The 27,986-nt window shown below is 42.9% G+C and overlaps 1 protein-coding gene across 6 annotated transcripts in view; it reads left to right on the forward strand.

Annotated features, from left to right (window-relative positions):
• Positions 1-27,986, forward strand: part of EIF2AK4 (eukaryotic translation initiation factor 2 alpha kinase 4) — a 103,078-nt gene that overhangs the window by 64,179 nt on the left and 10,913 nt on the right. For all 6 annotated transcript variants that reach the window (XR_007407431.1, XM_025473228.3, XM_025473226.2 and 3 more), the window contains 13 exons: positions 355-408; positions 3,485-3,721; positions 5,007-5,079; positions 5,535-5,656; positions 8,167-8,216; positions 9,333-9,501; positions 10,825-10,941; positions 13,424-13,489; positions 15,964-16,134; positions 16,636-16,770; positions 20,461-20,568; positions 21,172-21,300; positions 22,723-22,809. Coding sequence is in view for 5 of the 6 variants with exons in the window: in XM_025473228.3 (XP_025329013.1) it covers positions 355-408; positions 3,485-3,721; positions 5,007-5,079; positions 5,535-5,656; positions 8,167-8,216; positions 9,333-9,501; positions 10,825-10,941; positions 13,424-13,489; positions 15,964-16,134; positions 16,636-16,770; positions 20,461-20,568; positions 21,172-21,300; positions 22,723-22,809 (1,518 nt within the window). In the remaining variant the exon portion in view is untranslated. The remainder of the gene's footprint in view (positions 1-354; positions 409-3,484; positions 3,722-5,006; positions 5,080-5,534; positions 5,657-8,166; positions 8,217-9,332; positions 9,502-10,824; positions 10,942-13,423; positions 13,490-15,963; positions 16,135-16,635; positions 16,771-20,460; positions 20,569-21,171; positions 21,301-22,722; positions 22,810-27,986) is intronic.

Below are 27,986 nucleotides of genomic sequence, written 5' to 3' on the forward strand. Positions count from 1 at the left end.
GAGGAAGAGGTTTCGGTATTAAATGTTTTTCTTTTGTTCTGTGCTGGTGCTTTCGTGGGGGTTTTTTGCCTCTTTCATGTGTGTCCTACTTTGTCCTCCTCTGAAACCATTCAATTTTGAAATACTTTGTCCTCAGATGAGGTGCTTTCTATCACCTCGGCTGTCATTGGGGTCAAATTTGTATTAAAATAACACGTGTCTACTTGGGACAAAAGCATTGGGTTTCAAGAAGGTATCACTTTGAGCCTTACCTTGTTTTATTTCCATACTTGATTTTCTCACCTCTGGGGAATAAATGCTTTCACTGTGGCAGATGGCCAAGCACTTCCTGATTCGCATATTGTATTCTTTTAGCCCACTTCACCTAAGTTTCCAGAAGACTTCGATGATGGAGAGCATACAAAGCAGGTAAATTTCTGATGCTTTCATTATGGTGTCTTCACTCTTGGATTTTAATTACCATTTTTCTTCTTTTTCAATTAATTACCTTCTCCCGCTCATTCTCTTGTGTCCTGGGAACAGTGCGGGGGGGGGGGGGGGGGGGAGGATATCAAAAGATGAAATGCTTTAAAATGTTACTAGATTTGAAACATAAAAATGCCAAGGATTGGCACGGAAAATTAGCAAATTCCAGGGTTCTTCTGTGTGGCTCATTGTGCTTTTGAAGTACTGTTTGGAATCTTGGCTTAGCTGTTGGGAAAAAAAAAAGAGAGAGAGAATGCTTTTAGATTTCACTATTTTAGAGAAAGCTTGGAACTTTTTAAGAAAAGAATACAATTTAGAATGATAGATTTTTTTGATTTGTAGTTAAAGTAGCCCAGATTGTGAAGGGAAGACTAGACAGTCTGATGTTAACAGTTATTTTAAAGTAAAATATTTTCTCCTCTGTGCTAGAAATACCTGAGTAGGCATATACATAACTCACGTCATGGGTTATTTGGCACCCAGCTGATTTGAATGAATAATCATTAGTGTTTGTATATTGTGCGTCTGGTGTGCATTTCCTCTTAGCGCTTGGTGGTTTGTCATGGTGAAGCCTTCCGTGATTGATACCCCTGGCATGTGGAAGTTCCTGAGACTGACTTTTCTTAGTGTAATCAAGGCAAAAATCCCTTATTTAAAGTCCTAATGTTGAGGACAGAAAGCTAGCTAGAGCATGGCATTAGTTTGCAATTTCTTGCTTATTGGTTATATATCCACTTGGACGAGTCACTAACTTATCCAGACTTTAATTTTCCTCACCTGTCAAATAAAAAGATTAAGTACCCTTTATGTATTTATATTAGCACTAGCATCCTGTATCTTGGTAGTATTTAACACGACATTGATTTATGGCCAGAGGGACACGTCTGCCTTGGCTGTCCCATTAGTGAAGGACCGTCAGGCAATCTGCTGCCTTACATTTCTGCTTCTTTTGTTTGCTTTTTTTTTTTTTTAATTTAAAAAAATATTTTATTTATTCATGAGAGACAGAGAGAGAGGCAGAGACACAGGCTCTATGCAGGGAGGCCGATGTGGTACTCCATCCTGGGACTCCAGGATCACGACCCAAGCCAAAGGCAGACACTCAATCACTGAGCCACCCAGGTGCCCCCAGTTAGCTTTTATCATTGATTTGAACGAGTCATTTCCTGTGTTTGCGGATATCATAAATAAACATTCATTTCGTAGCCTCTCCCTGTAACAAGGTCAGGCTCACTCAGTATTCCCACCTGTTGGCAGCCATGGGGTCTATTTTATTAAACTACAAACACAAGAGCAACTGTACAAACCATTTCTCTCGACGATGACTACTCAGCCTCTCACAGGTACATGCTCGAGACCCTTGCGTGGCTATGTCTGGGCTCAAATAACTGGCCCCCAGACCGCAGCCCCTAATATCTGCCCCCATATTACAGTCATTGCTTTTTGTTGTTGTTTAAGATTTTATTTATTTATTTATTTATTTATTTTTATTTTATTTTATTTTTATTTAGTTATGATAGTCATACAGAGAGAGAGAGAGAGAGAGAGAGAGAGAGAGAGAGGCAGACATAGGCAGAGGGAGAAGCAGGCTCCATGCACCAGGAGCCCGATGTGGGATTCAATCCCGGGTCTCCAGGATCGCGCCCTTGGCCAAAGGCAGGCGCTAAACCGCTGCGCCACCCAGGGATCCCAAGATTTTATTTATTTAACAGAGAGGGAGATCACAAGCGAGGGGAGCAGCAGAGGGAGAGGGAGAAATAAGCTCCTGGCTCAGCAGGACCCTGGGATCAGGACCGGAGCTGAAATCAAGAGTGGGACACTCAACGGACTGAGCCACCTGGGTGCCCCTACAGTCATTGCTCTTTATCTGAAAGGAGACAGCGATAGAAAGTGCTTATATTATGAATTTAACACGATTGTTACCCCACAAGATTGATGGAGCAGTATAATAAGGTTCATCTAAAAGTTGAGGCGTTTCTGATCCCAGGTATTCCTCTCTTTCTAAGTCCTTACAGTAAACAAGAGAATGAAGGACTCATGAAGAAACCATTCAAGGTTTTGTTTGTTTTCAAATAGTTCCTTGCTTAATAAGATGTAGTGGTTGTGAAGGTATGATAAGTGAGTAACGTAAATCAAGAGAATTCCAGGGAGTGGTTTTGTTTTGTTTTTTTAAAAGATTTTATTTATTTATTTGACAGAGAGAGAGAGAGCACACAAATAGGGAGAGGGAGAAGCAGGCAGGGAGCCTGATGAAGAGTTTGATTCCAGGACCCTGGGATCATGACCTGAACCTAAGGCAGTTGCTTAACCAGCCGAACCACCCAGGCGCCCCCAGGGAGTGGTATTGATACAGATAACATAAATGGAGAAGAAAAAAAATCAAAACAAGATGCAAGGATTCCAGCAGCTACTATGCATTATAATTTCTACTAAAATCAGGCATCCAGAGACATTTGTTTTATGTTCCTACACCCTTTTTGAGACAGTATTTTGTGTTTATAAGGCCTAAGTTCTGCTTCTTTGTTGTTGAATTGAAGGTTTTTTTTGGTTGGTTATACCAATGAAGTATAAAAAAGGGCCTGCCATTTATTTATTTATTTACTTGAGAGAGATCGCATGCACGAAAGCGGGGGAGTGAGAGGGGCAGAGGGAAAGGGACAGACAGACTTGCCACTGAGTGCAGAGCCCACCGTGGGTCTCGATCTCAGGACCCCGAGATCATGACCTGAGCTGCAATAAAGAGTGCGACGCTCAACTGACTGAGGCACCCAGGTGCCCCAAGGTGTCCCCAGCTTTTAAGATACACTCATATTACACTGTTGCACAACTCTGTGGCCCTAATGAAGTGCGGGGGGAAGGTGACAGATTCAGAGATTTCAGAAATACCAATTAGAATGCATCAAGTAAGTGCAAGAAGGGTGGTTATCTTTTCTTTGCCCCAAACCAGCCACCAGCTTATCAGAATTCTGGAGCATCATCTGTTGCATCGAGTCATCAGTGTGTCTGGGTTTCATTACAGAAATCTGTCATCTCCTGGCTGTTGAACCATGATCCCGCCAAGCGGCCCACAGCCACAGAGCTGCTCAAGAGTGAGCTGCTGCCCCCACCCCAGATGGAGGAGTCAGAGTTGCATGAGGTTCTGCACCACACCCTGGCCAACGTGGATGGGAAGGCCTACCGCACCATGATGGCCCAGATCTTCTCCCAGCGCGTCAGTCCAGCCATCGATTACACCTATGACAGCAACATGCCGAAGGTGGGCTTAAGCTGCGCTTCCAAAGGAGCTCAGCTTGGTTCATAGAAGGGTCAAGTCAGTTCCTTAGTTTTCATGGACTCCTTTAATGCCTCCAACGTAGGCGTTCATCTGAGGTCGGTGTATGTAGGGTGTGTGCATATACATTATTCTGGAAAGAGCCATGCTTTTGATCACTTAACTCTGAGGAGTTTCTGACCCACCCCCACCTCTCATCTGCCCAAGAGTCTAAGCAGCAGTGCTTTTGGAGACTGAGCCCTGGCGGATCTAACCAGTTGAGATTCAGACCATGTGGTCAGTAACTCCCAGTGCTGGCTCCCCCTGGAGGTACACCTGGGAGGCCCTTGGTCCCTTCCAACACTCAGGCCCTACGTCTCATCTGGTGACTTGGAATCTCCAGGTGTAAGGCACCCTAAGAGTCTCTGTCTAAGAGCTCCTAGGTGGTTTCTGAAGCATAGCCAGTTTAGCAGCCTGCAACTTTTTCTTTTTTATTTTTCTTTTTCTCCTTTTCCTCCTTCCCTCTTTTCCTCTTTCCTCCCTCTCTCCTTTTTTTCTTTTCAAACAAAAACAGTCTGAAACAATATAGCAAAATTTTAAAATTTGAAAGTTGGAGGGATGGACAACTATTTGTTATATTCTTGGTATATTTCTGTATGCTTAAAATAATGGGGTAATTTTAAAAGAGTAGTGGAGAAAAGTAGTAGTAGGATTTGTGGAAGATCACTATAGTTATCAAGGGCCAAACCAGTTTTTGTTGGCTGGCAATATTAGAAAGATACTTACAGGATTGCAGGTGACCTTTTTATTTTTATCTTTTTCTTTGTTTCTAATTTTTTTTCAAGTGAAATGGTATTACCTGTATAATAAACAAATGAAAAGGAACACTCTTTAGAAAATATATAAATGCCATGTAACTTTCAAGAGGCCTCCTGTAGATCACCTTAGTGGGAGGAGGCCTGAGGCCATTAGATGTTTGATTGCTCCGTAGCATCCCTGAGAATCCTTGGGGAGACCGTGTGTATTTGACTAGCTCTCTCTGAAAGGCATATATTATATCAACATGGTGAAGAGTTTGGACTTTGAGCTTTAGGTGGCCTTCCTCAAGCAGGATGTATTGCCAGATGTGCCATTTTCTCCCTTCTCTGAGCATGTTCTAAAAGACACTCATTTGTTCTCTTTTATTGGTCTTGGGAATAGGTAATGTGATGCTTACTGCATGCTACAGGTGAATATTTCAGGGGATCCCTTTGATTTGGCTTTGATGACATGTTAATTGGTCATATTTTAGGGCTTTTCAATCCGTACATCCAAGATACAGCAACATGTGTGTGATACCATCGTCCGCATTTTTAAAAAACACGGTATGTCCTTTTTTAAAAAAAAAAAATCATAGGCCTTCTCAAAGTGTTCTATTTCATCATTAGAAAGTACTGTCATAGGTTTGGGTGCAACCGCATTTTTATACCTTTAACTTGAGTTACAGGCACTTGACTTCAAGGCAAATGAAGCTTATTCAGTGAAATTTAAGCTTATTTTGAACACTCAGCTTATTGTGGAGAACATTTGAATATTATGATATGACTATTACAGCCTTGCTACTAAAGTACAGTTGGTTGGTGAAGTCAGAAATAAGACTGGGTAACAAACAACCTCAGATGAGCTGTCCATTAGTGGAATCCGAGAACTGAAGATTGCTTGCTGGTGATTTCAGCTGCCAGTAGCAGATGACTGAACCGTCAGTTGTGTGTGCATTTTCAGTTGCCTCCTGGGAAAAATGAAAACTTGATGATTAGTTATTTTTTCTAACTTGGTATAGGAGCTGTCCAGTTGTGTACTCCACTACTGCTTCCCCAAAATAGGCAAATATACGAGCACAATGAAGCTGCCTTATTCATGGACCACAGCGGGATGCTGGTGATGCTTCCCTTTGACCTACGGGTGAGATTGGAAATGCGCTGGGGCCAGCCAGAAGCCATGTCTGGGCCACCGGGGATGGGGAGGCATCTGTGTTATAGGATCACCCCTAGCGATCACTTTTTCCCCTTGGCTTATAGTCTTTTTTTTTTTTTTTTTTTTTTTAATTTTTTACTAGAGAGAGAACACGTTGGGGGTGAGCAGAGGGAGAAGCAGACACTGAGCAGGGACCCCACGCAGGGCTCGATCTCAGGACCCTGAGATCATGACCTGAGCTGAAGGCAGCTGCTCAACTGACTGAGACACCCATGTGCCCCTCGGCTTATATTCTAAATATCACCTTTGGGAAACATTCTCAAGGGAGTTATTGGGGTGAGAGCATTACTGGAGTTTAGTGAACGCCCAACCTTGTGTATGTCCACCTTGCTAACTGCAGAAGTACTTACAACCCTAGAAATCGGGCCCCGGCATTGCAGATGCCACATGTGCACCTCAGTGTTGAGCTCTGCCGAGTGACCGTAGCCACTTGACCTGGCCAACTTGGACAATGGATACGGTTTTTTTCTTTACCTGTTAGCTAGATTTTCACTAACTTCCTAATGTGTTAATGTCGATAACAATTCTACTGGCAGCAAGTGCCTCCGCTAACTGGGTGGGCTGAGTCTTGCTGGTGCTTGCTTGCTTCTGACCCCCAGGATTCCCTCTGACAGTGGCTCTGTGTTGGGTTATCCACTCACCTAGTGTCGGCTGCTAACAAGCCCGTCTGCAGCCCTGTGCATGCATAAGACAGACAAGAGTTTAATTCCCCTAGTGTACAGAAAGCACTGACAGGTGGAGAGATGGGCACAGGATATAACCAGGCAGTTCTCAGAGAGAAGATGCACGGGGCTGATAAACTTCTGAAACGATGTTCAGCCTCATGCATAATAAGAAAATGCGAAGCAAAGGTATCTCAACTTCACCCATGGGACTGATCAGGATATTTAAATTGCTATACTTAAAACTGACTAACATTAGGACACTAAGGTGCAGATTTTTTGTTAAGATTTTATTTATTTGGATCCCTGGGTGGCTCAGTGGTTTAGCGCCTGCCTTTGGCCCAGGGCGTGATCCTGGAGTCCCGAGATCGAGTCCCACATTGAGCTCCCTGCATGGAGCCTGCTTCTCCCTCTGCCTTTGTCTCTGCCCCTCTCTCTTTCTATGTCTCTCATGAATAAATAAAATCTTAAAAAAAAAGTTTATTCATTTATTCATGAGAGACACACAGAGAGAGGCAGAGGGAGAAACAGGCTCCCCACAGGGAGCCCGATGCAGGACTCGATCCCAGGACCCTGGGATCACCACCTGAGCCGAAAGCAGATGCTCAACTGCTGAGCCACCCAGGCATCCCTAGGTGCAGATTTTTTAAAAAAGATTTATTTGTTCATTTGATAGAACATGCGAGTGCATGAGAGGGTAGGGTAGGGGTAGGGGCAGGGGAGAGAATCTCAAGCAGACTTCTCTCTGAGCACAGAGGCCAACATGGGGCTCTGTCTCACGACCCCAAAATCATGACCTGAGCTGAAGTCAAGAGGTGGACACTTGACTGATGAACCACCCCAATGCCCCTAAAGTTAACATTTTTAAACATTAGCTCCCTTTTTCTGAGCTGACAGTAATTCCCCTCAGATAAAAAATGACTACCCTTTGAGAATTTGATCCATAGTTAATGTACAATGTCAGACTTCTTGGAATAATCTAACAATGATTTTACAAGTTGTGGTTATGATTAGTGGCTGGGTAAGAATTTCACCTAGGATAGCATGGGAAAAATCACAGAATTCACCATAAGAGATAAGACCCATTTTGAATGCATTATCATAAATGGCACTTTAAAAAACATTTCAGATTTTTACATAATTCACATTATTTACAGTAGCTAAGATATGGAAACAGCCCATGTCCATGGATAATGAAGATGTAGTATGTATACATACAATGGAATGTTACTCAGCCATAAAAAGAATGAAATCTTGCCATTTGCAACAACATGATGGAACTAGAGGGTTTTATGCTAAGTAAAATAAGCCTGAGGAAGATAAATATTGTATGATTTCACTTTTATGTGGAATCTGAAGAACAAAACAAAACAAAAAACCCAGACTCTTAAATACAGAGAACACACTACTGATTGCCAGAGAGGCGGTGGGTGGGGAAATGGACAAAATAGATAAAGGGGAAAAAATTCACAGATAATTTGCACTGATTTTAATTTGGCGTAATAAAATTGGACAGAGCAGGGGATCCCTGGGTAGCTCAGCAGTTTAGCGCCTGCCTTCTGCCCAGGGCGTGATCCTGGAGTCCCGGGATTGAGTCCCATGTCGGGCTCCCTGCATGGAGCCTGCTTCTCCCTCTGCCTGTGTCTCTGCCTCTCTCTCTCTCTCTGTCTCTCATGAATAAATAAAATCTTTTAAAAAATAAATAAATAAAAATAAATTAAAACCAAGGAGTTGTTGGCACATTTCAACATTGATCTTTGAACCTTTGTTTTTCAGGTTCCTTTTGCAAGATATGTGGCAAGAAATAATATATTGAATTTGAAACGGTATGAAACAATGGGGGTTTCATTTGGTGGATGTGGGAGAGAAACTAAGGAAAAATGTTTTATCATTTGTGATCCTCACACAGCAAAGAATTTGGGGCTTGAAATAATGGGTTTGGAATATGGTCAAAATGCCCATCCACAGTACCCCTTTTTAGGGTGACAAAAACTCTCTGCCTTATTTATTTTAAAGTTTTTATTTATTTTAGAGAGAGAGCACAAGCAGGGGGAGTGGCAGGCAGAGGGAGATGGATAAGACTCCCCACAGAGCAGGGAGCCCGATGTGGGGCTCAATCCCAGGACCCTGGGATCATGACCTGAGCCAAAGGCAGACGTTCAACCACTGAGCCACCCAGGTGCCAGGCCTTCTCTTTAAAGGAGACATAGCTATTGGGGAGGTACCCTGAAGCTCTTGTGGTCTATCCTGTGCCCTCTAAACTTTCCAAGCAACATAACTAATTATTTTCACAAATGGTTGCTTGACAAAAACATCTGGCTGTTCTGGATCACAGATGGCCCCTTTTAAAAGTTAATTGGAGGGACAAATGGCCAACGGTCTCTGTGTGAAAACTGCCTACACAGGTAACTGAACAAAAACTGCTTGTAGAGACATGGAGTAAACCCAGCAGGAGTGCGGAACACTCCAGACCTCCAGGCACTTAGCAGTGGAAAAGGTTTTTCTGTACATTCATACCCCGCAGGGGTCAAACAGTGAGATCTTCATAAATTGGAGCAGTATTGTTGTCAGCGAGGCACCCTGCTTCAAAGCGCCTTTCGTCAAATGAAGTCAGAGTGCTTTATGTGCTTTAATTCTCTGCTGCAAGTGAACAATTAATTAATAGTCATAGTCCTAAGGTGTATCCCTCTAGAGAGTAAGTACTAAAGGTAAAATTATTTCTTGTGTGCAATTTCATCTCTATTTCATACATTAAAAAACATGTAGTCCCCTAGTTTAATAGCAGTACCCCCATAGGAATTGGCACCCAAGTCTGTCTTTAAGGTCCCTTGATCATACCACTGATTCATTTTCTCATATTTCTTTTCTCTCGTTCAACAATCTCTTACACCTATTTGATTCCAGTAAGCAGTGACCTTTTACATCTGGGTTTCTCCCTCCAGTTACTGCATAGAACGTGTCTTCAGACCTCGCAAGTTAGACCGATTTCATCCCAAAGAACTTCTGGAATGTGCATTTGACATTGTTACGTCTACCACCAACAGCTCTCTGCCCACTGCTGAAGTCATCTACACGATCTGTGAGATCATCCAGGAGTTCCCGGCACTGCAGGTTACTTTCTCAAGTCTGACATTCTGGGGCCACCTGCTAGGGTCTGTGACCCAGGGAGGGTGGCAGGCAAGAGGGCTTGACTACAACAGAAGTGCCCCTCCGTTAGTGCCAGCAGTGGGTCACGTTTGACTTAAGTAACTGATAAGAATTTAATGAGGTTATTTTTGGGTTTATCTCAGGCTCTTCCCTCCGCCTTGACAGGAATGGGTTCTGTTTTCATCTGTTTTGGGGAAAGGTGTGGTTGCTTGGCCCATTCTTCCAAAACACAAGAAATTAGCTAGAATTCCTACGATGCTTTTTAGTGTGTCCACCCAGTTCTGAACCCTCTGTGGCCCCTTCCTGCGCCCCACCCTGTCTCTTAGCTCCCCAGCTTCACTTTCCATCGAGCTGGCCTCCTTCCACGCCAGCGGAGACTACTGTCCTCAGGCCTTCTCTCTGGGTCCCACACCCGGGGCCGCTCACCCCCACCACCGTGCCAGTCACGGTGTTCCTTGTCTAGCAAGACTTGTCTTCCCAGCCACCGTTTGCGAGCCTTCTGTCCCGGAAGCCTGACTGCTCCCTCATCGATTGGCCAGCCACCTTTCCTTCTCCACCCTCACAGCCCTTGAGGTGAGACATCTCCTGCTCACTGAGGGCAGAGCCGATGTGTCCACTTTTCTGTGCACCCTGCTGCACACAGCTCAGTGCAAGCTCGCGAATCAGCTCGGGTGGACAAAAGTGATGACGGTGCTTCCACCAGCCTGTCCCTAAGTGTCGTTTGCTGTTGAACCAGGTCCTCTCCCATGCTGATACCTCTGTGAACTCCTCCAGGCTTTTCACCACAGCCGAGGACCAAAGTGTTTTATTTTTTTTTAATTTTGTAAAGATTTTATTTATTTATCTGAGAGGGAGAGCAAGCACAAAGTGTTTTTTTTTTTTTTTTAAATTTTGTAAAGATTTTATTTATTTATCTGAGAGGGAGAGCAAGCCCCTAGAGGGAGGGGCAGAGGAGAAGCTGACCCTTCACTGAGCAAGGAGCCTGAGGCACAGCTTGATCCCAGAAACCTGGGTTCATGACCTGAGCCGAAGACAGACCCCCAACCAACCGAGCCACCCAGGCACCCTGACCAAAGTGTTTTAGAAGGATTTGATTCTATTACACTCTTTGATTATGACAATATAAAAAGAATATTTGTGAAAATATAAGCCAGAAGGCAATATGCAAAAATTCAATCCTTCCGCGATCCCCAGCCTGGATGGTAAGTTGGTGGAATGATTCTGGATTTGATCATGTACCTGTCCTGCTTTTATAATTAAACTAATAATTTTTCATTCATATCCTAGGAAAGAAATTACAGTATTTACTTGAACCACACCATGTTATTGAAAGCAATCTTCTTACACTGTGGGATCCCAGAAGATAAACTCAGTCAAGTCTATGTTATTCTATATGATGCAGTGGTAAGCATTTAGTTACTTCCACTTGATACTGAAGCATAATGATAGTTAATAAGTATTTTCTTAGTGATGTAACCATAAGACTGAATTGGGAGTTTTATCTCCTTGCCTCTTTTCTCTAAAGTAACAATTGGGGACGCCTGGGTGGCTCAGTGGTTGAGCGTCTGCTTTGGCTCAGGGCATGATCCCAGGGTCCTGGGATCTAGTCCCAGAGGGAGCCTGCTTCTCCCTCTGCCTATGTCTCTGCCTCTCTGTGTCTCATGAATAAATAAATAAAATCTTAAAAAAAAAAAAAAAAAACAATTGGAGGGAATGATTGTATTAAGAATAAAAGGCTTATGCCTTCCACTTAATTCTTCCAATCCACCTATACTGATCAGTAAAGCCATTTATAGATTTGGTCATTTGGATTTTTGGTTGAATCGGGGGAGAATGGTTTAGACCTCAGGTAGAGCCTCATTCAATACCTCCTTCCTGGGGGGCTGGCCTAAGTTAACCACATCATAGTATTCATTGCTCTCTAGCTTGTGTGCAGAGCCTAGAGAGGAACCACTGAAATTTTTATTTATTTATTTTTTTTAAGATTTTATTTTTATTTATTAATAATAGACACACAGAGGGAGAGGCAGAGGCACAGGCCGAGGGAGAAGCAGGTTCCCTGTGAGGAGCCTGATGTGGAACTCGACCCCAGGATCCAGGATCACGACCTGAGCCAAAGGCAGACACTCAACCACTGAGCCAGTCAGGTGCCCCATCACTGAAAATTTTTGATAGTGTTAAGGTGCTGGGATGAAGGTGAATGCTTATCTTTTCTAATTTCTTTCTTTCTTTCTTTCTTTCTTTCTTTCTTTCTTTCTTTCTTTCTTTCTTTCTTTCTTTTCTTTTCTTTTCTTTTCTTTTCTTTTCTTTTCTTTTCTTTCTTTTCTTTCTTTCTCTTTCTTTCTTTCTTTCTTTCTTTCTTTCTTTCTTTCTTTCTTTCTTTCTTTCGAGACTTTATTTGAGAGTGAGAGAGAGAGAGAGCGAGAGCAAGTGAGAGCACAAGAGCAGAGGGAGGGCAGCCCCAGTGGCACAGTGGTTTAGCGCCGCCTGCAGCCCTGAGTGTGATCCTGGAGATCCGGAATCAAGTCGCAAATCAGGCTTCCTGCATGGAGCCTGCTTCTCCCTCTGCCTGTGTCTCTGCCTCTCTCTCTCTCTCTCTCTCCCTCTCTAAATAAATAAATAAATGAATGAATGAATGAATGAATGAATAAATAAATAAATAAATAAATAAATAAATAAATAAATAAATAAATAAAAAGCAGAGGGAGAGGGAAAAGCAGTCTGAGTAGAGACCACCCCCATGCGGGGCTCGATCCCAGGACCCTGGGATCATGACGTGAGCCGAAGGCAGATACTTAGAGGAGTGCCTAGGTGGCTCAGTTGGTTAATTTCTTTTCATATTAAATATTGTTTTTATAATAAATAAGAGGCATCATGAGATTTAATAACCTATAGAGTCATATAGTCCATGACTAAGTCAGAACAGACCGTGGATGTCTATGCTGGCTTACCATTTTCTATACACCGAAAAGCCTAAGTAGCCTTTCTCTCATGTGGCAGGTACACGTCAAGGGCTCTCATTTTACTGTTTCTCAGTGGTGCTTTTCCCCCAGAATTGCTGCTCCTTTTTGGCAGCAGCAGACACACTGTGTCAGTTGGATACTGGCAGGAACCCTAGGGATTGTGCAAGGGGGCTTCATGTCATCCAGTTCGTTTCTCAGTCAGAGCCTAACTGCCAGCCTGGGTGCAGTGCTCAGAGCCCGTCTGCACGTGGCTTGTGTTAGAGGAACACCGATCCTTTACTCCCTCGCTGTCCAAACAGAAACACCCTGGTTCGGCCTGTCCAGCCCTGGGCTGTCTCATCATTCAACAAGGGCAGCTTCTGCCTTTCATCTTCGATGTTGGGGATTTTCTTTCTTTCTTTTTTTTTTTTTTTAAGATTTTATTTATTTATTCATGAGAGACACACACACACAGAGAGGCAGAGTCACAGGCAGAGGGAGAAGCAGGCTCCATGCAGGGAGCCCGACATGGAGCTCGATCCCGGGTCTCCAGGATCACGCTGAAGGATCACACTGAAGGCGGCACTAAACTGCTGAGCCACCTGGACTGCCCTATGTTGGGAATTTTCATATTTTAAGATGCATGTGAGAGGTGCCTGGCTGGCTCCATCAGTAGAGCATGCAACTCTTGATCTCAGGGTTGTGAGCTCAGGCTCCACATTGGGTACTGAGATTACTTAAAATCTTTTAAAAAATTAAAAAGACAAATGTTAGTTTCATGTGAATTGGAAAAAAATTTTCTAACCACAGAATTAATCCATCCTTCATGATTTGGAGCAGTTTGTCCAATGTGGATGGTAGACTTGTCAGCATTAGCCTGGAGATTGCATCTCTTGTTTAGGGCCAAATTTGGTGACTCTCGTCCCCTTTCTCTTCCACATTAGACAGAAAAGCTGACAAGGAGAGAAGTGGAAGCCAAGTTTTGTAATCTGTCTCTGTCATCTAATAGTGTAAGTATCTTGTCATGATGCCATCATAGCTTTCTCTGTACCAGAAAGCGTCACCCCGTTTTTGAGGCGGTGTGGCAATGCTGCTCCCTGGCACCTCAGGACCGGTTTCCCCTGAGCATTGATCGGGCCGTGGCAGCCTCTGGGATCAGGAGCAGAGGGCCCAGCACTGTGATCAAAGCCTGCCTCTCCATGCCACTGGGCCCTGTGTGGTCAGCATCCTGCTCGGACTGTAAGGGCCGTGCCTGGCAGAGCCTCCTGCTAGTGGCTCTAGGACTCGTTATCCTCTTCTGAAATAGATCTATGGGACCAGAGCGGGGCACAGAGCTCTGCAGATCCATTTGAGTTTCCCCCATCACTGGCCCCCGATCTTCCAACACAGCAGAGTGGAATTAAAGCCTCTACTTTTCTGGTACATTTCCTACTCCTACACTCTTAGGTTTGACCCCAGCAGCAATGAGGAATCTCTCGTGCGGTAAACAGGTTTGTCATATTCTCTCAACAGGCATCAGGTTGGTCTCTGATGTTTGGCACGGTATCCCACACTCCATGGAGTCACTGAATAGCTGAAGACAGCAGGGATTTCTGACATTTTCCTGAATATTTATATAAGAAGAGGTACTTCTTTGAAACCTCCCCAGGATCCCTCTAGCTCTGGTTGGGCGCTCAATTACGTATCCTGTGATGATCAGCAAATTCACGTATAAAATAGATTAAAATACAGTGCAGAGGCGCTCATTCTTTTGGACACCTACAGTGTGGCGGGCACAGTGCTGAGCATATAAAGGAGTCAGCTGAGGAGGCCACAGGCTGCTTTCAACTGAATCCATATTGCCCTTTAAAAAGCCACGGGGGCATCCATGCAGTATCTGTTTACCCTCGGCTCTCTAACAAAACGTGCACACACAGGCAGCAGCTCAGGGCAAGTAGCATACAGTTAGGTAGGGAGAGTAAACTAGATTACAGAGCCTAGGGATTCTAGAAATTAAGCCAGGTTAAATTTTAGATGTTAAGTATTGGGGGAGATATTAATGGTACACAAAGTGACCAATGATACAATATTTTAATATGAAGCACAGGATTTCCATAAGCCTCTAGACATGTACACAGCACATACCTATGAGCAGAAATAATCTCATATATAAATAGCATGGAATATCTGCTCAAGAAACTGCCGAGTCCAGTGATTGCTTACCTGAACGTTCAAGCCCAAAAGGTTCTTTGACTAATGTCACACTTCAAACATATTTCACACTTGCACATGGTAGCTGTGTCAGCTGCTCAGATGTCATCCTCTTCTTGTTAAACCTCTGGTTATTTGATGATCAGCATTCATTTGGAGTTGTACATTTGATTAGCTTAAAAATGGAAAAATCAGCACCTTGTAAAGGCATTTGGTATTCCCATTATTTAAAACTGGAACTCTAAGGATATTAGAAAAGGAAGTAGAAATATTGCAAGCCAGTGTCTGGCCCAGTCTTTGGATTTCACGGATGGGGCACCTCAGGCCCAGTCACATGGAGTTTGTTGATGCTGAGGTGAGGACACAAATCTTGAGTTATTGATTCTAGTAGTAGTAGTAGTTTATTAATGGGGTAATTCAATGTTAAAATTTGAGAAGGAATAAGTTTTTAAGAAGAAAAACATTTAATATACTAAAGAAATTGAGATTATATTACTTTTTGGATTTTTAAAACATACATGTGGTTTATGATTATTATATGAAACTGGATTAAGCTGAGTCTTCATTCAGCTCTTAGTTTCCATGCACCAATTTATCATTGAACCAGGTTATGCTTGTAGAGTCTTAAAATAGCTATAATTGTATTTAACTCCCAGTAGCTACAGTGGAGATTGTCTTTCCAGTTTATGACCTTAGTTACTTCTTCCTCTACCTGCTGTGTGTCAGGGACTGGGTGGCCCTGGCCTACAGATAACCTCTAGCCATTGCCCTCCTGTGGGAGCTGGGATGGAGGTGCGAGCCAGAGGGAGGGAAGGATCAGGAGGTTGTCTGTGGGAGGTGACACCCAAGTGGCACCCCAAGGCTCCAAACAGGACTTATTCAAGCAAAAGGAGGAGGCGGGGTTTCTGGCTTTTTCAGAGTAGAATTAGGAATAGTCAGACTTTTCCTGCATCATCTGCCTCCATCCCCCATTTCTGTGCCTGCAGTAACTGGAATTGATGACCACGAGGAAGGTGAAGAGGACAATTCTGGCTTGGAAACCTTGTAATGGCGGCTCAGCTAGTATTAGCTGGGAGAGTAAGTGCCCAGAGCACTTTTGTGAGATGCTTTTGAGTTCCTGGGAAGGATAATCCTCAGCCAGGTTCCCAGTAAAGGTTAAAATCGCCTCTGACCACAGAATTGCTCTTCGTGGAGGTGCAGGAGCTCTGCTGTGTCCCTTGTGTGTGGAGACCCCGTGCAGCGTGCGTCCTCCTTGCGTGGATTGGAAGCTAAATGTGCCTTGTTTGCTTTCCAGCTGTGTCGACTCTACAAATTCATTGAGCAGAAGGGAGATTTGCAAGATCTAACACCAGCAATAAATTCATTAATAAAACAGAAAACAGGTGTTGCCCAACTGGTGAAGTATGGCTTGAAAGACTTAGAGGAGATCATTGGGCTGTTGAAGAAACTCGGCATCAAGTTACAGGTTTGGCAACTGTTGGATTGTACCATGGATCTGTAGTGTTAGCGCAGGGGGAAGTGGGTTTTTTGGGCTAATGCTAGTAGGTGTTTCGTTCTTCCAGAATCCTGGTTTCTCCATTTTGGAATGTGTGATTTCTAGTGATAGTTGTGGCTTCAATCAGAATGTCCCTGGAAGTTTCATGATTCCTGTAGTACAGCAGGTCTGATGTCAGTTAACCTCCGTGAAGTGGTGATTTTTTTTTTCTTAAAATTTTATTTATTTATTCATGGGAAATACAGGCTCCCTATGGAGACCCTGATGTGGGACTCGATCCCAGGACCCTGGGATCATGACCTGAGCCAAAGGCAACCACTGAGCCACCCAGGTGCCCCAAAGTGGCGATTCTTGAAGAGAGCAGAGTTTCTCTTGCCTGGCAGGCTATACTTAGACATCTTCCTGATTGCTGTGATGCTACTGATGGAAAACCGTGCCCCTGACATGTTTGTGTGGGATTGTACTTCACAGGTCTTGATCAACTTGGGCTTGGTTTACAAAGTACAGCAGCACAACGGAGTCATCTTCCAGTTTGTGGCGGTCATCAGACGGAGGCAAAGGGCTATTTCAGAAATCCTTGCAGCTGGAGGCAGATACGACCTGCTGGTGAGGGCTTGCCCTGTATTCGTTGATTTATTCTGGCTTAATCTCCTTTCTTTCTCACATTAGTATTTTTAAGTCTTCCAAACCTTCAGAAAAATTGAACCAGTGGTATAATTGAACACCTTCATGCCTTTTATCTAGGAATAAAATGTACCGGAACCACATTTGTAGTGTTTTTAACTTTTATTTTAAAATAGTTACAGGTTTACAGGAAAGTTTTATAGGTTTGCAAAAACAGTACAGAGGGATCTTGTGTACCTTTCACTGAGTTTCTGTGAATGGTTGAATCTGGCATAACTATAATAAAATATCAAAAGCAGGTCATGGACATTGGTTACACTGTACGTGTGTAATTCTGTACCATTCTGTCACGTGTGTGGAGTCCGTAACCAGCACCCCAATCAGGATTAAGAGCTCTTCTGTCGCCATATAGATACGTTGGTGCTGATATTTACTAGTTCAAGTGAAGTACAGAACCTTTACCTCTCTGGAAGTCCCTTTACGTGTCCCCCCATTTATAATATATAATTTTTCTTAAATGTTTCCTCTCCATACATTGAGATCCACATCAGACAGGGTTAGGCTTTTTGCTTCAACTGTCAAACTCTGAGAAATTCGAGAAGAAAGTCTGTGTTCTTAACTGAAATTTCTGATTTCTAATGGGAAATATGCTGTTATTTGAATTTTCCCTTATAGGAAAGTTGGTTTTCACTCAGTGCTTTTAAGATTTTTTTTTTCTTTGTCTTTAGTTTGAAATTTGATCATGATGTGTCTTGGCATGATTTTCTTTGGATTTACACTCTTTGGGGTTATCTCAGCTTCTTGAATCTGGAGGTTTATGCCTTTTTCCAGTGTGGGCTTCCACCAAGCCCCAGCAGGGTAGCATCGGAGATTAAATGGGAGCTAAGATTTTCATATCTGCCTGGGGTGGTGCAAACAGTGTCACTGGAGGCCAGGAACCAGAAGATTTCAGACCCTCGCCTCCACCCAAGTAGTAAGAGGCCCCAGAGTGGGCTGAATGGGAGGCAGCAACAAGGTTTTCTGTTGCATGCCCCCACCCGTCCCTCCCCCCAGTCCCATAAAGGCAGATTTCCAGCATATTATTCTAATAGCTCTTATGTCTCCCCTTCTTTTTGCTCTCTTTCTAGGACTTTGATGACAAAGTTCGGGTTTTTGTTATATCCCTGAGGTTCTGGGGCCTTTTGCCTTACAGTCTGTTTTCTCTCATCTTCAGATTGAATAGTTTCTACTGTTTCATCTTCAGTTTCATTGGTTATTTCCACTGGTTTCCCCCATTCTCTGTTGAGCCCATCCAGGTTTTTCATTCTTCTTCTTCTTTGCTGAGACTTCTTCTTCCTCCTCATCCTTCTTTCTTCCTCTTCTTCCTCTTCTTCCTCCTCTTCCTCTTCTTCCTTTTTCTTCTTCTCCTTCCCTATTCGTAATACTTGTTGAAGGATTTTTTGGTGGTCATTTTAAAATCCTTGTCAGAGATTTCCAACACGTGTATCATCTTGTTTTTGGTGTCTGTTGATTGTCTTTCCTTACACATTTCTTGCTTCTTGCCATGGTGCATGATTTTCACTTTCCCCGGGATATTTTATATATTCTGTTACAAGACTCCGGAGCTGGGGATCCTTGGGTGGCTCAGCAGTTTAGCGCCTGCCTTTGGCCCAGGGCGTGATCCTGGAGTCCCAGGATCGAGTCCCACGTTGGGCTCCCGGCATGGAGCCTGCCTCTCCCTCTGCCTGTGTCTCTGCCTCTCTCTCTCTCTCTATGTCTATCATGCATAAATAAATAAAAATCTTTTAAAAATTAAAAAAAAAAAGACTCCAGAGCTAAGCTAGGTCTTCTGGTTTAGCAGGCCTCCTCTGATAGCACAGCAGTAGTGGCAGTTGGTCGAGGGTCAAGATCTAGGTTCCTTACTGAGCTTGCTTCAGCATCCCAAGGGTGGGAGGGGTATCTTGTTAGTGATGCCACATTCCTCTACTGGGACTGTGTGGAGGGATGGGGAGGTAGCAGGAGACTCCTGGAGAGCAGAGGAAGTTCTAGCTTCCCACTCAGCCACCTCCAGCACCACCTCCACAGGGAGGGTGACCTCGTTACTGCTTGGGTGGAGGTGAGGGTCTGAAATCCTTCAGTTCCTGGCCTCCAGTGACACTGTTTAGGGGGCAGGTGTAATACCTCAGGCAGAAAAGAAAGTCCTGCCTCCCATTTAGTCATCTTTTGTCATGCCACCCTGCTGGGGCCTGGTGGAAGAGGGGGGCTGCTGACATCTGGGTGAATATGTGGGCCTCTGCTGGTAAGGGCAGGCCTATGCTTTTTCCTGTGGTGTTTGGCTAGAACATGACAGGTATTATATAAACACTTTTAGCCAGGTCGCCCCTTTCTTGATCTTTTTGCTAAAGAGAGCAGGTCTTCCTGGGGGCTTCTCATTGGTTCTCTTTGGCGTTTCTGGGTTGTCACTGTACGTTATTCCTCAGATCCTGTGGTTCCCTAGCCAGTTTGTCACCCTTTCTTCACTTCATAGTCTTCTTATATTTGTTTTTTGTTTTGTTTTCAAAGATTTTACTTATTTATTCATGAGAGACGCAGAGAAAGAGGCAGAGACACAGGCAGAGGGAGAAGCAGGCTCCATGCAGGGAGCCGGATGTGGGACTCGATCCCAGGACCCCAGGATCACACCCTGAGCCAAAGGCAGACCCTCAACCACTGAGCCACCCAGGTGCCCCTTCTTACATTTGTTTTATAAGTAATGTCCAGGATTTTTAGCTGTACTCAACAGGAGGAATAGCAGAGAGAAATATTCTTACCTGTCTTGGTCCAAAATCAGAACCGACGTACATAGTTTTAAATTATCTAGTGACAAGAATGCCTGGAAGGCTCAGCGGCTAAGCATCTCCCTTCGGCCTAGGGCGTGATCCTGGAGACCCGGGACCGAGTCCCACATCGGGCTCCCTGCATGGAGCCTGCTTCTCCCTCTGCTGGTGTCTCTACCTCTCTCTGTGTGCGTCTCATGAATAAATAAATAAAATCTTTAAAAATTAATAAATAAATAGTCTAGTGACATACAGCAAGTAAAAAGAAACAGATGGAAAAAAAAAAGAAAAGAAACAGATGGAATTTAATAATATATCTTATTTAACCCAAATACCCAAAACGTTTCAACATACAATCAAAAATTTCAAAATTTTTTAGCTATTTTACATTTTTCTAAGCCTTTGCAATCAGTGTATATTTAACCCAATATATCTCAAATACTATTTCAACGTGTAATCAGACATGTAAATATTATTAATGAGCTATTTTATATCCTCTTTGTTTCCACTTGGAGTCTTCGTAACCTCTATGTATTTTATAGACAGCTCATGTCAGTTTGGATTAGTCCTTTTTCAGATGCTCAATCCACATGTGTGGCTAAGTGGCTGCCATCTTGAACAGTGTAGCTCTAGATTCAGCATTTGTTAGCATTTTCCTAAATTGGCATGTGTGCTTACTCCCATCCCTCCCTTCCCTTCCTTCTCTTCTCTCTCTCTCTCTCTCTCTCCCCCGACCCAGGTCCTCACACATACTTTTTTTTTTGGTTGAACCCTTTGATGATAAGTTGCTACCAAATGTGTGCCTTCCAGTCATTGCTTTGCCTGTGATTACAGTTTCTTTTCTATTTTATAAGCAGAGCTGTGCCTTTCTTCACAGATTCCCCAGTTTAGAGGACCGCAGGCTCTGGGACCAGTCCCGACTGCTGTTGGGGTCAGCATAGCCATAGACAAGATATCTGCAGCTATCCTCAACATGGAAGAACCTGTAAGTTCCAGTTTTGCTTTCCAGCAGGCTCTGGGCTGTCTTTCATTTTGTAGTTATTTATATGGAGCCTGGGTGTGGCAGTAGACTAAGGCTTCGGGAAGTTGCCTTTGCCACAATAGACAAGCCCACGACTTGGCATCAGTCCTTGCATCCTTAGCCTCTAGCTGGGGGACCTCAGACAGCTCATCACATTTTTTCCTGGCCTTGTTCCTCTTGTTTTTGATGCACTTTGATGCGTTGTAGCTGTCGAGAGACTAGCAAAGCCCCTTGTTCAGAAATCCTGCTGGACTCTACAGAGCTATAAATGGTTCTTTTTCCTTTTCATTTCAGACAAGATTAGCTTTCCCAGAGGAAAACAATATCTTCCTGATGGCTTAGAATAGCTGAAATAGTTTTCTGAAAAGACTAATATAAAAGCTTTTTGTCAGATTTTTTTGGTTTTGTTTTTTTTTACTATGTCATTTTGAAGCTAAGACTTCTATTGCTGTGCAGGATTTCAGGATGCCTGTCTTCACATGAGTGGTGCCTCCCTCCTGGTGCTGGTCTCACCGATATGCCCACAGTCTCGCTCCTCTAAACGTAACCACTCTGTTTCTGATCCAGGTTACAATAAGCTCTTGTGACCTCCTGATCGTAAGTGTTGGCCAGATGTCCATGTCCAGGGCCATCAACCTAACCCAGAAACTTTGGTCAGCAGGAATCACAGCACAGATCATGTACGACTGGTCACAGGTAAGGAAACAAAAAGTGCCCACAAGCAGAGTGTGTGTAGTCAGGGCTGCAACGGCAAATCGTCTGCTCCAGCCTCAGGGTAGAGTTCTCTTAGACTCTGCTTCTCTCTGGGTAGAGTTGCTTCCTGTGTTTCGGATTGCTACAGTAACAAAGTACCACAGGTTTAGTGGTTTAAAAGGATCTAGGCTTCTTATCTGGCATTTCTGGCATTCAGGAGTGTGACATCAGCTGCCCTCGGCTCAAATCAAGGTGTCTGCTAGGGCCCATTCTGTCTGGAGGCTTTAGGGGGAGAATCCATTCCCTTCCCGTTTCCGGCTCCCAGTGGCCTGCTGCATCCCTCCGTTCTAGTCCCTTCCTCCACTTTCACATTCAGCAGTCCTTTCAGGGCCAGGATCTAGCCTCCCACACTTCCCGAGCCACTCTGTGTCGGGTGTGGGGCTGTGTATCCTCAGACCTCCCACAGCAGGGTGCTCTGGGGATGGAAGTGAGGAAAGTGGCCACCCTGAACCCACCTGCTCTTCAGAAAGGGGGGCCCTTAGAGAGCGTCTCCACTGCCACCAACAGATCCCAGAAGGGCCTGCACTCCCAGGTGACCACCCACACTCAGGTGCCCAGGACATGAAGGGCCGCCTGGGAAAGCAGAGGCCCCACCCTCCCTCCTGCTCCTTTCACATCACCTGCCAACAGGATTCTGGACCTCCTGCCATCCCTGTGTGTGTGTGAGGAGGCTGAGCACCAATGTTAAGTCATTCAACAGAGCAGCATCCTCTTCCATTTGTTTCCTTGTTTTGAGAAACGCATCCTCACAGAAAGCGTGCCTTCAGTTCTGCACGGCGACAGACCCTGCAGGCGTCCTGCTCTGCCGTGTGGTGGCTTCCTGCTTTGCTTCTGCTGTGTACCATCCACTATTACTGTTGCCTTGGCTTTCCTCAAAGGCCTTTTTTTCTCTTTTTTTTTTTTTTAAGATTTTATTTATTCATGAGAGACACAGGCAGAGGGAGAAGCAGGGTCCACACAGGGAGCCTGACGCGGGACTTGACCCGGGGTCCCTAGGATCAGGCCCTGGGCCGAAGGCAGCGCTAAACCGCCAAGCCATGCGGCTGCCCCTCAGAGGCCTTTTCATGTATGTGTGTGTACTGTGTAATGTTTGGCACCTTCCATTGGGATTTGAAGCTTTTGAAGACCTCTTACTGTGTCCTGACCATGTTGATTGTCCATGGCCCCTTAGGACAGTAGTGAAAGTAAGGACCGCAAGGTCTTATTTCTCCTGTGAGTTCTTATTCTTCTGGCATAATATTTAGATCTCCTGAAGTTGGCATGTTTAGTAATTCACATTGAAAATATAGTCAAACACTGTCTCCTTGATTATCTGAAGCTGCCCTAAGCACTCTGTGTTTATTTCATGTGCTGCATTTGTTTCAGTCCCAAGAAGAACTCCAGGAATACTGCAGATACCACGAAATCACCTACGTGGCCCTCGTCTCAGATAAAGGAGGAAGCTATGTCAAGGTACAGACCTAAGAACATCTTACACAATTCAGCGGTCAGATTTTCCAAACTCCATATTAACTGGGGAGCACCCAACTTCCCACTGTCCCCTGGCCTTGGGTGTGGGTGGAAATCTATTTGCTGGGCCTGTTTTCAGGGAAAGGCTATAGAATAAGAATCTGAATCCCAGCCCTTCCCTTCAAGCTTCAGAAATCAAAATAGGGGTGGTAGGTTTTTCCTACTTTTCTCTCTCTGTTCCCTTTCTCCATCTAAGAAAATAAGAATATAACTGTCCTGATACCTGCTGGTTAGCATATCCTGTGGCTGTTTCCTAACCAGTTTTATTTTACTCTGTTGCATTTCACTTACAAAGCTCATAAATATACCACCTTCTAACCTTTATTTCTATTTTTAAAGGGGAAAAAAAAAGTCAACATATTTTTCTCCTTACTTTTATGCCTTTGTTGCATTTTGATATCTGGGTAATGCTGGCCTCATAAATGATTTGAACAGTGTTCTCTGTTTCTAAAAGATTTTGTGTTCTGTTGATATTATTTCATGCTCAGCTGTTTGGTTAGATTTGCCAGTAAAGCCACAAGGGCCTAGACAGAGAGCAGTTCATGTTGTCTCTTTCTGAATAAGTGCGTTTTGGTAGTCAGTACATTTCCCAGCATGTTTGCATTTCATCTAAATTTTCAAATATTCTCTTTTATTATCTGTAGGATCTATAATGATAATGATAATCCCCTCTATCATTCCTGATAATTGGTCATTTATGTCTCCCTCCCGCTCCCTTTTTTTTTCCCCCTCTCCCTTTTTTTTAAATTTCACCACCTGGCTAGAAGTTTATCAATTTTTTTTATATTTTCAGAAAACCAGCTTTTGAGATCATTGATTTTTCTCTATTTCTTGTTCATCTGTTTTCTGTTTTATTGATTTCTATTCTTTTTTGCTTCATTCTGCTAATTTTGGATTTAGTTTATATTTTTTCTAGTTTCTTCAGGTAGAACTTTAGATGAGGGGTGGATAAATTACAGCCTGTAGGCCAAATCTGGCACACAGCCTATTTTTGTATGGCGTGGAGCTACAGGAAAAAAAAAAAACACACTTTTTTTTTTACATTCTTTGTTTAAAAAAAAAACAACAACTATGTGACAGTGTGTAGCCTGCAAAGCCTAAAATACTGTCTGAGCCTTTACAGAAAAAAAAATTGGCATCTGGCATGGACCACAGAAGTTAGACTTTACTTTTTGAAGTATAAGCATTTTTTTTTTTTTTTAAAGATTTTATTATTGGGATCCCTGGGTGGCTCAGTGGTTTAGCGCCTGCCTGCCTTTGGCCCAGGGCATGATCCTGGAGTCCCGGGATTGAGTCTCGCATCAGGCTCCCGCATGGAGCCTGCTTCTCCCTCTGCCTGTGTCTCTGCCTCTCTCTCTGTATCTCATGAATAAATAAATAAAATCTTAAAAAAAAAAAGACTTTATTATTAATTTATTTATTTGACAGAGAGAGTGCGAGAGCATAAGCAGGGGGGCAGTGGCAGGCCAGGGGAGAGGGAGAAGCAAGGGGGCTCAATCCCAGGACTCCAAGATCATGACCTGAGCCAAAGGCAGATGCTTAACTGACTGAGCCACCAAGGCGCCCCAAGTATAAGCATCTAATGCTATAAATTTCACTCTAAGTACTACATTTGTTGCATCCCACACATTTTTATATGCAGTGCTTTCATTTTCAGTTAGTTCAGAATACTTTCTGGTTTCTTTGATTTCTTTGAGATTATTTAGAAATGTGTGGCTTAATTTCCAAATATTTGGGTATTTTTCAGCTGTCTTTAATGATTTCTAGTAATTTAATTCCTTTGTAATCAAAGAACATAACTGTATGGTTTTAGTCCTTTTAATTTTACTGAGTTGTGGTTTAAAGCAAAAAAATAATTGGCTGTTACTATGAATGTTTCATGTGTACTTGAATGTATATTCTGCATTATTAGGAGGAACGTTTGATAAATATCAGGTCACATTAGATGATGGTGTTTCCGAAGTCTTCTGTATCTTTACTAATCATTTTGTGTACTTGCTCAATCAATTACTGGGAGCGGAGTGTTGAAATATCTGGCTATCATTGAAGATTTATCTATTTCTCCTTTTAGTTCTATCCATTTTGCTTTGTACATTTTGAAGTTCTGTTATTTGATGAATACACATTTAAATTTTATATCCATTTGTTGAACTGACCCTCTTTATCATTATGAAATGTTCTTCTTTATCCCTGATAATATTTCTTGTTCTGAGTTTTTTTTATTAGTGTTTGCATGGCATGTCTGTTTCCATCCCATCTGTGTTTTCAAAGTGGGTTTCTTAGAGACGCTCAGTAGTTGAGTTTTGCTTTTTTGATCTAGTTTGACAATCTCCATCTTTTAATGGGAATGGTTAGACCACTTATATGCGATACAATTATTGAAAGGGGTTTAAATCTACCATTTTACCGTTTGTTTTCTAATTATTCCATCTGTTCTTTTTTCCATTTTTTTCTTTTCACGGCTTCTTTTTGCTTTTTTATTTTATTTTTTAAAGATTTTATTTATTTATGAGAGACACACACAGAGAGGCAGAGACACAGGCAGAGGGAGAAGCAGGCTCCCTGCAGGGAGCCCGATGTGGGACTCAATCCCAGGACCCTGGGATCACAACCTGAGCCAAAGGCAAACACTCAACCACTGAGCCACCCAGGTGCCTCGCACGCCTCTTTCTAGATTCTAATATTGGTTTGCTGACCATTTACTCCTGTTTTGGTGAGAGTTTTTTTGGTGACTTCTTAGGACTTACAGTATATACCTTTAACTTAACACATTCTACCTTCAGAAAATATTATATGCCTTTCACATACAGTATAAGAACTGTACAACAGAATCCTTCCAGTTTCCTTCTCTCATTCTTTGTGTTATTGTTGCCAAATAATTTTGCATACATATGTTATAAACTTCACATACATTATTATTATTTCAGCTTTAATTAGTTATTTTTTAAAGAGGTTTTTAAAATAAGGGAGAAATGTCCTTTATATTCACCCACATATTTACCATCTCTGGTACTGTTGATTCTTTTGTGGAGGCAGACATCATTCTGATTCCATTTTCCTTCTGCCTAAAGAATTTCCTTTAGTATTTCTGGTCCATGCAAGGTCTGCTGGTCGTATTGGTCTGAGAAAGTCTTTATTCCACCTTCATTTTTTTTTTCTTTAGAGAAAGCATGAGCAAGGGGAGGCATAGATGGCGAGGGAGAGAATCTCAAGCAGACTCCCTGTTGAGCTTAGAGCCCATAACAGGCTCTGTCCTTCAACCTTGAAATCATGACCTGAGCTGAAACCAAGAGTCTGATGCCCAACCAACTGAGCTACCTGGGCACCCCTTTACCTTCATTTTTGAAAGATATTTTTGCTGGATATAAAATTCAAGATTTACTTTTTTTTTTTTTGTACTTTGAAGATGTGCTTCATTGTCTTCAGACTATCATGATAGTAGTTTCTGTTAAAAGTCTGCTTTGATCCTCTGTATATGATCTTTCATTTCCTGACAGCTTGTAAGATTTTCTATTGTCACTGATTTTCTGCAGTTTGAATATGATGTACCTCAGTGTATAGAGATTAAAAATAGGATCTTTAAAAAAAAAAGTCATTTTAAGGTGTTGCCTACTAATTCCATCACTTCTATCATTTCTTCTGGTTATGAGTCATATTTTCCTACCACTTTGCATGCCAATAATTTTTTATTGTTTGTTGGGCATTATGAAATTTACATTTCTAGGTGCTAGGTTTTATGTCCCTATAAATACTTTTGGGCTTTGTTCTGGGGTGTAGTAGGGTACTCACTTTGTTTGCCTTTTCTTGGAAAATAGTCCTCCACTGCTTGTTGTCTAATGTCTGAAAAACCATTGTTTTATGTATTTTGTCTGAATTTCTAATTATTTAAGGCAAGAAGGCAGTTCTTTCTTTTTCGCTCCTTTTTTTAAGATTTTATTTATTCAGGGCAGCCCTGGTGGCTCAGCGGTTTAGCGCCTTCCAAGGGCACGATCATGGAGCCACCGGATCCAGTCCCACGTCGGGCTCCCTACGTGCAGCTTGCTTCTCCCTCTGCCTGTGTCTCTGCCTCTCTCTCTCTCTCTCTGCGCCTCTCATGAATAAATAAATAAAATCTTAAAAAAAATAGATTTTATTTATTCATGAGAGACACAGAGAGGCAGAGACATACATAGGCAGAGGGAGAAGCAGGCTTCCTACTGGGATCATGACCTGAGCCAAAGGCAGATGCTAAACCACTAAGCCACCCAGGTGCCCCAAGAAGGCAGTTCTTGTAGTAGTTTATCCTTTATGGAAAGATTTGAAGTCCCTATCACTAGTCTGCTTGTCAATCACAAAATAGTAAATGACCCTGAGAACTACTGATAGGCTTCTTCCAGAGCAGTGATTGTTCCTACAATATTACCAAGAGATGGCCATCAAGCCTCTGCTAGATAATTTGTTCTATAACACACAGCTATAATGATTAAAAATTTAAAAAGCCTGAATCAGTCTCCTTCCCAAAATTTACACTCCATGGTCTTACTTCTACTTCAGAGTAGTCAAAATAACAAGTTTAATCTTTCTTCCTTCTCTCAGCTACCTTCAGATAAATTCTAGGAGACCATTGCCATGCCATTCTGTCCTCTTTTCGGGTTTAAACATTCTGGTTACTTAAGCCATCCCTTACACCATGATTTCCCAAAGCCTTGACCCTCCTAGATAACCTCTTCTAGACATGCCTTGTCAATATCTGCTTTTAAATGAGATAGTAGAATTCTACAGAGCACACTAAGCATATTCTGATTAAATGAGAATGGTCTCTGACCTCCCTCAATCCAGATACCGTATGTCTCATCATACAGCTTACTAATGAGCTCTTAGCAACCATGTGGCTCTTTTGGCTTGTACTGAACTTACCAACTAAAGCCCATTGGCCTTTTCACCATTATCACCATGTCTGGCTGATTATCTACAATGAGGGCTTTAATTAGAGGACTTCATATTTATCTGCATTAAATGTGATCTTGTCCATTCTAGTACATTGTTCCAACCTATCTTTTGAATCTTGCATCATCTTCATATTTGAAAGGCAAGACATCACTTTATTCATCCATTCAGCAAATGCATTTTAAGCATGCATA

This window comes from Canis lupus, chromosome 30, assembly GCF_003254725.2.
Source record: "Canis lupus dingo isolate Sandy chromosome 30, ASM325472v2, whole genome shotgun sequence".
NCBI lineage: Eukaryota > Metazoa > Chordata > Mammalia > Carnivora > Canidae > Canis > Canis lupus.